Genomic DNA, 15,404 nt, shown 5'->3' with positions numbered 1-15,404 from the left:
ATTGATTTTGCTCGAGCAATTTTAGCTTGCGGCACCTATTGATATTTAATGGTCTGTCACTTGTAGTCACTTGTGGTTTCCAGTGGTCTTCTGGTCCCCACTCTACCTGGAAACATGGAGACTAAAGTTGGGAGAAAGCAGCAGAGTCCTGTCTGGGATTTATTTGAATATGACGGAGAAGAAGAGAAAAGATACAACAAAACTAAAATTAATACTAAAACTAAACTAAAACTAAGCATTTAGAAAAAACTAAAACTAATAAAAACTAGCAAACCTGCTCTAAAAACTAATTCAAACTAACTGAATTAGAAAAAAAAAAGTCAAAACTAAATAAAACTAAACTATAATGAAAAATCCAAAACTATTAGAACCTTGGCGTGAAGTCTTTCCAGGGGGTCATGGGATCAGTCCTGAGTGTTTTTTTTTTTTTTTTTGTTCTTCAGGTTGGAACATGTATCAGGTGGAACTAATGTTTGATGGTTGGCGCACCCTGGACTCATTTTATGGACGGACACCAAACCAATCTGTTACCATGGTGATCTGTCACTAGATTAGACAAAGAGTTTAGGTTTGGACAATGAACAAGGACTGGACTGGAAAAGACACATGGACACACAGGTTTGTGTTTTGGACCAGTTCACACAGTTTGGACTTGAATGTTCTCAGATGTCCGATGGAAACGGGCTCATGGACCCACTGATACTGGTCACATGTTCATCTGTGGAACCAACATGTGTTTGTTGGACTGAAAAAAAAGAACTTTACTGTCATAGTTGGAGATAACTGGACATTTACTATTTTTATTTGGACAAATATTGTCTTGGAGCAGTCTGGGTGAGTTTATTTGTATTATTTAGTATTTGTATTATTATTATTTAGCCCATGGAACACCCACTATGACTATGACACTTATGTTTGTCACCATAACATTCACATATGGATAGAGGTGAAATTAGCTCAGATTTTTTCATTTGAACTTTAGATTTCTTCTCCTTCTGATAACTGACAGTAGACTACAAGTGTTATCTTTTTTTTTTTTTTACTTGTGTTGATTCAAAAATGTATTAAACTAGACAACAGTCCTGTTTATTTCCTACGATGGCGTATTAGGGCCACATAAGAAAATAAAAACACCCGTCACTACGAAAATAAAGTCACAAAATATCGAGATAAAACCTGTAATTTTATGAGAATAAAGTCGTAATATTTTGAAAATAAAGTTACTGTTAAAAAAACAAACATAATTTAACGGCAATAATGTTGTAATATTTTGAAAATTAATTCTCAATAGTGCAATAAAATGTCAAAGTTTATAAATTGTAAGCCTTAACCCTTGTTGATGTCAGTTTCCAGTTGCAGCAAACGCAAAAAGTGAAGCATCAGTTTTCACTTCTGTTGGAGTGGATGACTAATACTAATGTTTTAATGGCGGGCGGGGCTAACAGGCTCAGTATTTGGTGGGCGGGCCTAATAGGCTCAGTATTTGGCCTTTGTGCGTAAACCCCAAATGAAAGTAGAACGTCACAAAATGTTCCAAGTTCTACATTATGAGACCAGTGGGTACAACTTTATTCTCATAAATTATATTTTTGCCGCCTGTTTTTAAATTACAAAATTATTCTTGTAATATTATGGCTTTATTCTCATAAAAGTACAACATTATTTTTTGTGAAATTATGTGCTTTTCAAAACTATGACTTTATTCTCATAATATTATGGTTTTATTCTCAAAATATTATGACTTCATCCTCAAAAAATTATGACTCTTTTTGTGTTCAACTTTATTCTCATAAAATTACAGGTTTTATCTCAGCATTTTAAGACTTCACTCTCGTGGTGGCAAGTGTTTTTATTTTCATATGTGGCCCTAAAACGCCATCGTAATTTCCTGATGTGACTTTTGTGTTTTATGATGAAAATCCTTTTTTTGCTTATTTTCTTCTTCGAGTACTAAAAATGTGAATATGATTTCTTGTCAACATGAATCAGACATATTTTCCAGAGTGTAGACAGAGTACATGAACTATAATAACAATAAAAAAAAATTAGATAAGGGACAGATTGAGATTCAGAAGCAGGGAAATGATGCACATGTGTTTGTAAACCTTTACAAATTTTCACATATTTTCATCCACATTCTAATAAACGACACAGTGTTTTTTGTTTGGTTTTTTTTGTTTTTTTTGCAACAAATTAAAACACAGAAACAGAGAACATCGACAACAGGAGGTCTATACGAAACCAAAAAAAAACAAAAGTCTTCACAAATGAGAAGAAAAGGGCTCGTCCCGCTCCACTGTAACGAGGGGAGGATGAAGGGAACATGACGATAAACACAGTGTGGAGCAAATTTAAGGGATCAACAAGTTCACAAGTCATTTCTGATGGCAAAATGAAAAGAAAAAATGACACAATGACAGAGATGGATTCATGAAAACCGGTGGAAAAGGGTTTGTCTTGGTTGGAACTGGGAAAATGAAAGTCCTCATGCTTGAGGAGGGAAGGGGGGCGAGGGGGGGGGGCATCTGGGTGGGGTTTTATTGCTCAGTGGTGCTTTGTGGGGGGTTTCCAGTTGCACTACTATAATACTGAAACACTAAGACGGAGCGGAGGAAAGAGTCCATGACTGAAAACAAGGAGTGACTTTAGGATTTGACGTTTTTAATTCCAGTTCCGGTGATGACTTCAACGTCACATACATTCTCCTTTGAGTTCATCATCATCTTACATTCTACGTTTCATTCTCCCAGTTCGTTTTGGTCACCAGTTCTCGGCTCCTCCTCCACCGTTCGCAGAGTCAGACCCTTCTTTAATTCGTGATTTTCACGCACAACCCAGAAACGGTTTGGAAGTATTGAGTTCGAGTACCTCTTCTTCTGGTTTACTTGTCAACGACGGCTGAGGCAACGTCGAAGTGTCACTGCTGTGTGCCCCGATGGACGTCCAATAAACAAAGGCAACCATACACTCCCAGTCCGAAGTTTGGACACACCTTCTCATTTAAAGCAGTGGTCCCCAACCCCTGGTCCCCGGACCAGTACCAGTCCGTGGATCATTTGGTACCGGGCCGCAAAGAAAAAAAATTGTGGTTAATATTAAAGCAATTTTTTCCATTAGTTGGAAAAAGGGGGACCGGACAGTTGGGTTCAGGTGAAGGTTAGTGTCAGTACTGTAGGATATAGGTGGAAGAAAACTGACACAACCTGCTGGTATTTACATTGGTTGGTTGCCCCCCCCCCAAGGATGAAATTCATTGAGCTGAAGGAGAGATGTAAAAACCAGAGGGGGGTTGATTCCCCCCCATCCCAAGGTTCTAATAGTTTTTGTTTTTTCATTATAGTTTAGTTTTATTTAGTTTTGACTTTTTTTTCTCTAATTCAGTTAGTTTGAATTAGTTTTTAGAGCAGGTTCGCTAGTTTTTATTAGTTTTCATTTTTTTCTAAATTAGTTTTAGTTTAGTTTTAGTATTAATTTTATTATTATTTTTTTAAATATCTTTTCTCTTCTTCTCCGTCGTATTCAAATAAATCCCAGACAGGACTCTGCTGCTTTCTCCCAACTTCAGTCTCCATGTTTCCAGCTAGAGTGGGGACCAGAAGACGACTGGAAACCACAAGTGACCACAAGTGAAGTGTCGTATTCTGCCGCTAGCTAAAATTGCTAGAGTGAAATAAATCGTGTTTGTATCAATCCGATATTGACAAAGACGAAAACGAAGGGAATTTTATCCCTAATTTTTATATGTTTTAGTTAGTTTTGTAAACACACAATACAGTTTCAGTTATTTATCATTTTTTCTTTTAATTATAGTTTTTATTTCAGTTAATGAAAATGTTTTTACAATTTTAGTTTTCGTCATTTCGTTAGTTTTCATTAACGATAATAACCTTGCCCCATCCACAAACAAACCCAACAAATCACACCCTGGATGTTTCCATGGTAATTCTCTTCCCAGAAACACACAAACGTACTTCCCGATCGGATCTGAAGTTCAGCCCCTTGACTCCACAATTTGCGACGACCCGTTTCTTCTTCTCAACTAAATCTGAAGGAAAACCATGAAAACTTAAATATAGTTGCCTTTGTTTATTAAATGTCCATCGGTGCACACAGCAGTGACACTTTGATGTCGCTTCAGCCGTCGTTGACAAGTAAACCAGAAGAAGCGGTGCTCAAACTCAATAGTTCCAAACCGTTTCCGAGTCATCGTGAGAAACTGGAATTCACATTCAGCAGAGGCTGTGAAGCAGGAGTTGTGTTGATGATGGTGGGAGCGGGCGAGAGGAAAAACACCAGCAGAAGTTGCAGAAAGCTGCATGCTTTCAAGTGGAGGACGGAGCTCCCTGATGTGAGGAGAGGTGTCAGCGGCTCAGGTGGTCTGGTCCGAGCGGACGTTGAGATGTTCATTCAGAAATCCGACCAGTCGTTTTTAACACATACAACAAAGAAGAATAAATCCGATTGCCGATCACAGTAGCCCCTGACTGTTTTTGGCTGGTAGTAGAGGAGCAGCATGTATTTGTCTGAAGATAGTGTCATGATATGCAGCTCTTGTCAGTTAGACCTTCACAGAATAAATAATAAGGACGCGGATTGTTCTCACACGTCAGGTTAGATCACAGACGAGAAAAAAAACAAAAGAAGACGAGGAACTCTGTGAGACAAAGAGTTCACACAAAGAAGAGAGACGAGTTCCCTCCTTCTGGAAAAGATGAGTTTCATTGACAGTTATCCAGGAAATGCTGCGACTGGTGAGGTTTCAATGGGTGGGGGGTAGGTGGGGTGATGGGGGGGTGGGCTCTGTACAGTATCCAGCGATGCAGTGCTATGGCAGGGTACGGAGAGCTGACTCTGGACAGACGTGAAGGGTTTGTTCGTGTGAATGCGAAGGGTTTTTACACGATGAGCGGCCCACGGCGGGGGGGTGTCGGACTCTGGCCGTCCCTGTTCTCGGCCCCCTGCTCCTCCAGGTTTATGTTTCTGGTGGAGGCGTGGTGGGGGAGAGACTCTAAAACAGGCCTGTAGCCCCCGAGGTACATCAGACCTGAAGCAAAAGGACAAAGAACAGAAGGGTTAAAGCAGAATATTAGAAGAGCACTTCCACTGCTGCTCATGTTCTCCACTAGTCTGTTCTTTAACCCTTTAACACAGCGATTCCCAACCTGACCCCGTTTTAACATCACAAATTTCAGGCGACCCCAGACATTCAAAACAGAGACTTTGTTTTTTTGCCAAAATTAATTTGTTTTTGATCATGCAATAGTTTGCTATACTATGTTGCAAATAAACGTTAATTTTAGACAACATTTTGACTATATAATGTAAATTTGTATTAGTAAGTTTTAATTTTAAAATGTTTTGAAAAATAAATTATCCGAAATTTCAGGTGACCCCAGACATTCAAAACAGAGACATTTTTTGGCTAAAATTAATTTGTTTTTGATTGTGTAATAGTTTGCTATAATATGTTGCAAATAAATGTTAATTTTAGACAACATTTAGACTATATAATGTAAATTTTTATTAGTAAGTTTTAAATTTAAAATTTTTTTAAAATAAATTATTAGAAATTTCAGGTGACCCCAGACATTCAAAACAGAGACATTTTTTCGGGCTAAAATGAATTTGTTTTTGATTGTGTAATAGTTTGCTATACTATGTTGCAAATAAATGTTAAATTTAGACAACATTTAGGCTATATAATGTAAATTTTTATTAGTACGTTTAATTTTTTTTTTTTTTTTTTTCTAATAAATTATCACAAATTTCAGGCGACTCCAGACATTCAAAACGGAGACATTTTATTTGCTAAAATTAATAGGTTTTTGATCGCATAATGATTTGCTATAATATGTTGCAACTAAACATTTATTTTAGGCAACATTTAGGTTATATAATGTAAATTTTTATTTGTAAGTTTTAATTTTTTATCAATTACTAGAAATTTCAGGCGACCCCATTTGAATTCCAGGCGACCTCACATGGGGTCCTGACCCCAAGGTTGAAAATCACTGCTTTAACAACAAACATATCATGTTTTATCCATGAGTTTTGAAGCCCTCTACATCAGGGATGTCAAACATGCGGCCTGTAGACCAAATCCGGCCCGCCAAAGGTTCCATTCTGGCTCATGGGATGAAAGTGCAAAAATTACATGAAAAACATTAACAGTAAAGGTTGTCTGAATCATTTTAGTTCAGATTCCACATACACACCAACGTGATCTCAAGTTAAATAATACCATAATAACCCATAAATAATGACAACTATAAATTTTCTTCTTGAAAAATTATGTGAAAAAAATATAAGTGAAAAAACAAAACAAAACATTACAATATGAAAATATTTAATTATTGTATTGAGGCATGATATTGTAAAAATTGCACTATTTTTAAAATGAAATTTCAGGTTTCTCAGGTTATTCACATCTTTTTTGTAAAATGCAAATATTTTTCATAATTTCATGTTTTGTTTTGTTTTTTTGTTTGTACCAAAACAAAAAGAAAGACTTGGATTTGCCATTTTTTCTAGGTTATTATGTCATTATTTTACCGGTCCGCTTGAGGTCAAATTGGGCTAAATGTGGAATGAGTTTGACACCCCTGCTCTACATAATCAGTGTGATAATTCTGTCTTGAAAAACCTGATGTATACAATTAGATCCATCTAATACACAGATAATCCACCAGGGGGAGGAGTTCATTCACCAGAGGCCTTTCCAGTGACACTACAAGACTGTCATTAATGAAGAAGGAGGAAGAACTGGGACCATTTACAAAAGGAATTAACAATGTGTTAGACATGTCTGTGTTAGATTATGTTTTTGTTTGTTCAAAAATAATAATATTTGAGCACTGAGACCTGATGGATCAAATATGATACAAAATGGACGCTCATACATGGAAAATTATATTTGAAAAAGCATTTTTTGGTTGTTCAGAAGGACCAATAAAGGCTCCAATTTCAAAGAAATGGAATTTTCTGTCAATAATTTAATGATTCAGACTTTACAGGGTTAAATATCAGTAAATGGAAACAAATCAAACAATTCATCTGTTCAAAGGAAACATCAGATGTATCTACACTGCAAAAAAACAAGATAAAAACACCAAATCTGAGGAAAAAGGTCCTGAAAACAAGTGAAATATCTGTCCATGCAGCAGGAGAAGTTCACTGAATTCAGATTATTTCCCTTTTTGTGGAGGAACTGCTGCAGTGTTGGTCTGTAGGACTATCGATGGAAACACCAGAACTATAGGGTTTAATGTTTATGAGGAAACTGTGAGGATTCTACTGTGAGTTTAGGAGTCCAACAGAAGGGACAGTTACTGCTTCACTTGTGTTCGCTGTAAAACCAGAAACTCTGTTGAATTTTCAAGATATTACCACTTTAATCTCATCCAAGTATGATTTTATTCTTGAAATATTACGACTTTATTCTGGTTAAATGATGAGTTTTTTAAAACTATGACTTTATTCTCATTACATTTTGACTTTATTCTCAAAATATTCCGACTTTATTCTCATTAAATAATGAGGGTTTTTTTTCAACTACGACTTTATTCTCATTACATTATGACTTTATTCTCAAAATATTACGACTTTATTCTGGTTAAATAGTGAGTTTTTTAGAACTGCGATTTAATTCTCATTACATAATGACTTTATTTTCAAAATATTCCGACTTTATTCTCATTACATTATGACTTTACTTTCGAAATATTACAACTTTATTCTCGTTAAATAATGAGTTTTTTTCAACTACGACTTCATTCTCATTACATTACGTCTTTATTCTCGAAATATTACAACTTTATTCTCATTAAATGAGTTTTTTTTTTCAACTATGACTTTATTCTCATTACATTATGATTTTATTCTCAAAATATTATGACTTTATTCCCGTTAAATAAGGAGTTTTTTTTCAACTAAGACTTTATTCTCATTACATTATGTCTTTACTCTCGAAATATTACAACTTTATTCTCGTTAAATAATAAGGTTTTTTCCAACTACGACTTTATTCTCATTACATTATGACTTTATTCTCAAAATATTACGACTTATTCTGGTTAAATAATGAGTTTTTTAGAACTGCGATTTAATTCTCATTACATTATGACTTTATTTTCAAAATATTACAACTTTATTCTCATTAAATGAGGGTTTTTTTTCAACTATGACTTTATTCTCATTACATTATGATTTTATTCTCGAAATATTACGACTTTATTTTGGTTAAATAATGAGTTTTTTAGAACTACGACTTTATTCTCATTACATTATGTCTTTATTCTCGAAATATTAAAACTTTATTCTCGTTAAATAATAAGGTTTTTTTCCAACTACGACTTTATTCTCATTACATTATGACTTTATTCTCGAAATATTACGACTTTATTCTGGTTAAATAATGAGTTTTTTTAGAACTACGACTTTATTCTCATTACATTATGACTTTATTCTTGAAATATTATGACTTTATTCTGGTTAAATAATGAGTTTTTTTAAAACTACGACTTCATTCTCATTACATTATGACTTTATTCTTGAAATATTACGACTTTATTCTCGTTAAATAATGAAGGGTTTTTTTCAACTACGACTTTATTCTCATTACATTATGACTTTATTCTCAAAATATTACGACTTTATTCTTGTTAAATAATGAGTTTTTTAGAACTGCAATTTAATTCTCATTACATTATGACTATTTTCGAAATATTACAACTTTATTCTCATTAAATACTGAGTTTTTTTTTTAAACTACGACTTAATTCTCATTACATTATGACTTCATTTTCGAAATATTACACCTTTATTCTCATTAAATAATGAGTTTTTTTAAAATACGACTTTATTTTCATTACATTATGACTTTATTTTCGAAATATTACGACTATTCTCATTGAATAATGAGTTTTTTTAAACTACGACTTTATTCTCATCACATTATGACTTTATTCTAGAAATATTACGACTTTATTCTCATTAAATAATGAGTTTTTTTAAGTACAACTTTATTCTCTTTACATTATGACTTTATTCTCAAAATATTACAACTTTATTCTGGTTCAATAATGATTTTTTTTTTAACTACAAGTTTATTCTCATTATATTACGACTTTATTCTTGAAATAATACGACTTCATTCTCATAGTGACAAGCGTTTTTATTACCTCCGCCAAGGAGGTTATGTTTTTGCCAGGGTTTGTTTGTTTGTTTGTTTGTCTGTCCGTTAGTGTGCAACATAACTCAAAAAGTTATGGACAGATTTTGATGAAATTTTCAGGGTTTGTTGGAAATGGGATAAGGAAGAAATGATTAAATTTTGGTGGTGATCGGGGGTGGGGGGGCCCACGGGGGGGGGGCACTGATCAGCCTTGGCGGAGGTCTGCGCTCTCTGAGTGCTTCTAGTTTTCTTATGTGGCCTTAATACACTGTCATACTTTTATGTTTTTTATGTTTATTACAATTATTGAACTAAGTGCAATGATTAATGTACAAACCAAAATAAACCATTCATTCAAAAAATTCAATGTACTAATACAGACAAAAATATTGTGACAACATTTTTGGCTATAACACACTGCTGTAATTTAATTTCTAAATAACTGTACTTTTCAAAAACACAGTGTAATCAGATGTTAAATACAAAGATACAAACGTAAAGGATAAAAAAATGCGTAACCCTGGATCTACTGTCGCATCAACTCCATACCTAGTCCTCAATGTGCACTGGGCATGACTCCTCATCTGCTGATCCGAAAGACAGCAAAAGGATGAAGACGAGGAGGAGAAGGAAGTGGAGGAGGAGGAGGAGGAGGAGGGGATGTCCAGGAAAAGACAGCAGAGAGATGCACAGAACGACAGGGGAGGAAAAAAAGGAGAGAAACAAAGAGATCACAGAACGCTTTACGACACACCAAGAGAAAAACATGTCACAACATCCACCGTATAAAGACTTAAAGGGGCGATGAAGGCTCAGGGGTGTGAAAGGCCAGGGGGAGGAAGAGGAGGGGGAGTGATGAGAATGATGCAGAAGATGTTTGGGTTGGTTTGAAGATCTTTTTATTATTACCTAGGGATTGTGATCACTTTGCTTTGTGTGTTTGCGTGTTTGTTTCTTTTTTAGCAAGATAACTCAAAACGTTATGGACGGATTTTCAGGAAATTTTCAGGAAATGTTGATACTGAAACAAGGAACAAATGATTAAATTTTGGTGGTGATCGGGGGGGGGGCAACAGATCTGTCTTGGTGGAGGTCTGCGCTCTCCGAGTGCTTTTCTTGTTACTTCCACCAGGAGGTATTGTGATCGCTGTGCTTTGTGTGTTTGTTTGCGTGTTTGTTTCTTTGTTTGTTAGCAACTTTACGGTAAAACTATTCCAACCATCTTTACCAAATTGTACCCACAGATAGGCCTAGGCCCTGGGACCAACCCATTACATTTTGGGCCAAGTAGGCCAAAGTTCAAGGTCATAACAAGGTCACAAAATCTACAATTTTCCTCTCTCTCGTCATTGAGCAATTTTCCAAAATTCATAAAAAATTCAAAATGACTCCGATTAGCCTCCAATTTGATCCACCTGTAGCTTAGAACAATATCTTGTATCTGGCACAAAATTGTCCACATCCACTGTGGAATGTGGACTCTGTGGACATTTCAATTTAACATTGAAAATCCCATTTACCACACATTTTTCATTATAACTCAACAAATATTGATTGGAATTCAATATAATTGGACATACGCATGACTGGTACCAAGCTTCAACTTTTTCTGCTGTGAAACTGTTTCATTTAAAAAGAAATAGTCGATCCACACATGCACACCCTTCGGGGTGCTTGGCGGAGGTTTGCATTCTCTGAACACTTGTTTTATTTGTATTTTTGCCTGAAGGTACAGTCCAAACACCTTCTGCTCTCATCATCATCAAGAAGCAGGAGGAGGAGGAGGAGGAGCCAGGGAAGATGGAAGAGGGGGGCAGTGGGGGGTGGTGGTGGTGGTGATGAGTTGCAGATGTTTGGCAAAAGCGGCTCGGAGCTGGCAGACGCTGAACATGAACTTCACCTCTGGAGTGGACCAGAGCCTTTCTCACACTCACACAGATCCAACATGCACAGAGTCTGCAAACAAACCCTGTCAGATGCACACCGAGGAGGAGGAGGAGGAGGAAGAGGAGGAGGAGGAGGAGGAGGAGGAGGAAGCACAGCAACCCACGACTGAAACAACAATGAAGCACCACAACACCAAGGGGAGGGGGGGATGAAGAGAAGAAGGATATCTCCAGATGCTTCAGACTCTTCTCTATCTGACTCTACGAAGCTGCTTCAGTTTGTTTCTGCAGCTCTGAACATGATAATACGTCCAAAATCTGTGTTTCTGATCAATAAAGTCATGCACCTTCTCCATTACCCCCCCACCCCCACCCCCCGACCCCCCCACTCCCTTCCCTTTCGTCCTCATGCCCAATCCTCATTAGTCCATGTTCTGTAGGTTGCCACTCACCGGCGAATCGGCTGTCGGAAGCCTGCTCATTATCCAACCCAAAAGAGGGCGTGTCACAGAGGGCGACGCCCTGATTGTTATTGGCCAACTCTGGACACCTGCTCCGCCCACCTGCAAGCGAGGGCAAAGGTCAAACAAGAGCAGCCAAGCACAGCGGGGGAGGGGTGGTGGACAGGTGTGGGGGGGGGGGGGGTGAGGTGGGGGGTGAGGTGAGGCGGGTCATGCTGGAAAGTACAACAGTTCTGTAATAGAACAGTGTGAATGTAGATTTAAGGGCAGTTTTAAAGGAATGTGGCTCAGCGTACAGCTCTGTAGACTGGAACTGGAAGTAATCCATCATCTATAGATTATGTCAAGCTTTAGTTTGAACCCCCCCCCCCCCAAAAAAAAAAAAAAAAAAAAGATTTAAAAGCATTTAAAGCTGCAGTGTTTGACAGTTTCTCTGGATCACTGGGCAAAAACTCCACCGTTCCCCTTTCAGCTAAATGAAAGTGACACTGAAACAAGAAGAAAAAAAGTCCACCTCCTGGACTCAGATGGAGAAAATGTGACGGCAGATTCACTTTTCAACAGTAACATGAAACATCCTCTCATCCTCTATTCCTGGACTGAATCTGATTTGGGCTGAAGAGGAGAGAGCGACTAGGGGTGTTCGAAAATATTGGTTCTGCAATATATTGCAATATTTCACTTCACAATACTGTATCGATATTAAAAAGTACTGTATCGATATTAAAAAGTACTGTATTGATATTTTTGGGTATTTATTCAAATGCAGATATTGTGGAGGTTCATTTTTGTTTTTCTTTTGTGGTTATATTTTGTTTATTATTATTTAACACTGTTTTATTAAATAATGGTTATTTCAATCATCCTAAAAGCCCTTTTTACTGTCTGAGAGGAAGATGGTAGTGCCTTTGTTGGGATCGCACAAAAATAATATTATAATACTATAATATTATAATATTAGGCGTTCACTCTGCCGCTACATTCACAAGCGTCGCTAAGTAGCGTATCAAATATGTGACATTCCTGTAAATGAATCCCATGCTGTGGACAAATGTTTGAGCAGATTGGAGGGATTCCACCCTTTTGAAGACATGGGAGCTTTGCAAGTTTAACAAGTGGACCTGGTGTGGTCTGTTTAGACCTGGTGTGGTCTGTTTAGACCTGGTGTGGTCTGTTTAGACCATTTCTACCTCAACACCATGTTGGCTACGTTCTGACCAAAACAATGCAGCGTACTTGTGACATCATCACGCATGCGGGACGAAGGTGGACTCGATAAGCAGAATCGTTAAGCAGGCAGGCAAATGATTCCAAGGAATCGAGCTACTGGGATCCAGTTCTCAAAAAGAACCGGTTCTCAATTCCCGTCCCTATATACGGCGGTATACAGACTATACCTACTTATTTTTCAGTTGTATACCCTCTTCTAAATCCCCCTGATGTGCTCCATTCAGTAAATATCTGCGGCCAAATTGCCCATTTTTTCCCCTCGGATGGTGAAGCTATGACCCGCCCTACTCTGCCTCTAATTGGCTAGTACTTGGTACCTTCACTGATTAAATTGGTTAACTTAAGGCATGAGGACTGATCAGCCAATCAGAGGCAGAGTAGGGCGGGTCATGCCGAGGAAAATATTGGTAATTTAGCCCTGCTTCTGATCAAGTCATGATAATTTTATAAAAGTGAGCAAATACTATTAATGGATTTTTGTTTAAACTAAATACAGTAGTCTGACATGTCACTGTTTCTAAAACTGCGTTTTTCTGGACTACTATAAAAAAAATACAAATTTGAGAGTATACCCAGTTCTCCAGGGACCACTACAGCACTGTTTTTATTTATTTATTTATTTATTTATTTATTTATTTTTTTACTTTTATACTTTTTGTGGTTGTTATTTCAGTTGGTTCTGGAATAAAGGACACATTGTCATTTTCAGACATGTTTTTTTTGGCCTTTTTACTATTTTTTTCATTCATTCAAATGGTCATTTAATTAAATCCATTCAAAAATCATTGATAGCTGCAGTTCTACTTGGGAGTTTCAAATTTCACTACAGACATGACTTCGCTGAGTTTTCTGACTTTTTCCTGCCTATAAAATGAGCCTAACAGACCCGCCGTTCCCCTGGTGTCCCCTGGTGTCCCCTGGTGTCCCCTGGTGTCCCCTGGTGTCCCCTGGTGTCCCCTGGTGTCCCCTGGTGTCCTCTGGTCGTATGGACGCTGACCGTCCGTCCACAGCTGTGTTTGACATGCACAGATGATCAGGCAGCAGCCGCTCCGCCTCCTCTGAACTCACAGGGTCATTCAGTGCACACACAGGTGCTCAGTGGGCTTCATGTCACACACACACACACACACACACACACACTGTCAAACACACACACACACACACACACACACACAGAGGTGGTTTCCATGGCGCCGTGGGACAGTCAGCTCATACAGGTGACCTCGGTCAGTTTCCTTCAGACTGTGCCGTCATTAAACACCACTTCCTCTCTGTACACCATCATACTTTCTTTACACTCTGTCTTACACACACACACACATACACACACACACTTACAGGACCGTATAGAGCATTCATTGGTGGTGCAGATGGAGCATGTGGACACACTTAAATGATGCTGCGGCTAAAAATAGCACATGCAACTGGCAGAGTGTTCTGAGCGATAGCTTCAACAACACACATGCACGCACACACACACACACACACGCACACACACATGCACATACATACATACACACACACACACACACACACACACACACACACACACACACACACACACAGATATGAGCTGATGCATAACATGCACATGCCAGTCAGTAGTTCATCCTCCTTCAATCTGCTCATTTCCTTTTATCAAATGTTCTAAATGACGTTCCTGATGACTGGGCTGAGCTGATGTGGAACAGAATGCTCTGATCTGAGACTCTATAAAAAGACATTTAATTGGAAACGTTTGCTCCGTCATCACTGGGCTTGGACTCAAAACTGGATTTGAATAAACTGGTTTAAGATTTTGAGCAAAATGTGTCGAGAAAAGGGTTGGATGATGAAAGAAAAAAGGCTTCTATTTTTATTGTATTTACTTTAGTTTATTATTTCACTTATATCGTATTTTTAATTCTTTTTTTTGTTTTTTCCCTGTGTATTGTTTATTCCTGGGGAGGTATTCACATAAGCCTTTTTTGGCTTCTATCCTCTCCTGCACAATGATGTTACTTGTTTGAATGTTGTTGTTTTTTAATTTTTCTCTTGCTGTTTTATGATGTGCAAATAAATAAAAAAAATTTAAATTAAAATTTAAAAAATTAAAAAGGCAAAATATATCAATTGAATTCACTAAAAGAGAATAATGGAACACTATGTATACTATAATATAAAGTCCCATCTCCTCAAAAACAGGGATTTGTGGTTGTTTGGTAAATGTCTGACTTTGTCCACTCTTCTCCATGTCCTGTTCTCCTGTATCTGTCCTGTATCTTAATTGTTCATTTCAGTTATTCACAGTTACAGTTTTTTCATGTTATTTTACATTTGACGTGTAAAATCACAGTCTATTTTTGTCATTTCATTGATATTTTCCTGTATCTTAAAAATACAGGAAAAATCTGTCAAATAAACAGTGAAAATTCTGTTAAATTACAGATTTTTTTTACAGTGCAGAGGCTGAGCTCTGGTTTAATTATTACTATTACTATATGCTTTTTTTTCTGTTCAAGCCCTGAAACCGAACTGAACAAAATAAAAATAAAAATGCATCAGTATTTTACAGTCGTCTTGGAGCGATGCAAGTATAGAGCTGAAACTATTCAGTCGACTCAAATCCTTTAAAAAAATGATTCCATTCCAGTTTTCCTGAATCAAAGCTTTGTT

At 37.1% G+C, this 15,404-nt stretch overlaps 1 protein-coding gene across 1 annotated transcript in view; it reads right to left on the bottom strand.

Annotated features, from left to right (window-relative positions):
* Positions 1-4,143: 4,143 nt before the first annotated feature.
* The window catches only part of rnf157 (ring finger protein 157), a 63,893-nt gene continuing 52,632 nt past the window's right edge, over positions 4,144-15,404 (bottom strand). The window contains 2 exon segments of the mRNA XM_030121948.1: positions 4,144-5,044; positions 11,511-11,621. Of these exon segments, the coding sequence (XP_029977808.1) occupies positions 4,896-5,044; positions 11,511-11,621 (260 nt within the window). The 3' untranslated portion in view covers positions 4,144-4,895.

This window comes from Sphaeramia orbicularis, chromosome 19 (genome assembly GCF_902148855.1).
Source record: "Sphaeramia orbicularis chromosome 19, fSphaOr1.1, whole genome shotgun sequence".
In the NCBI taxonomy this organism is placed as follows: Eukaryota; Metazoa; Chordata; class Actinopteri; order Kurtiformes; family Apogonidae; genus Sphaeramia; species Sphaeramia orbicularis.
This window is presented reverse-complemented; position numbering and strand designations above follow the sequence as displayed.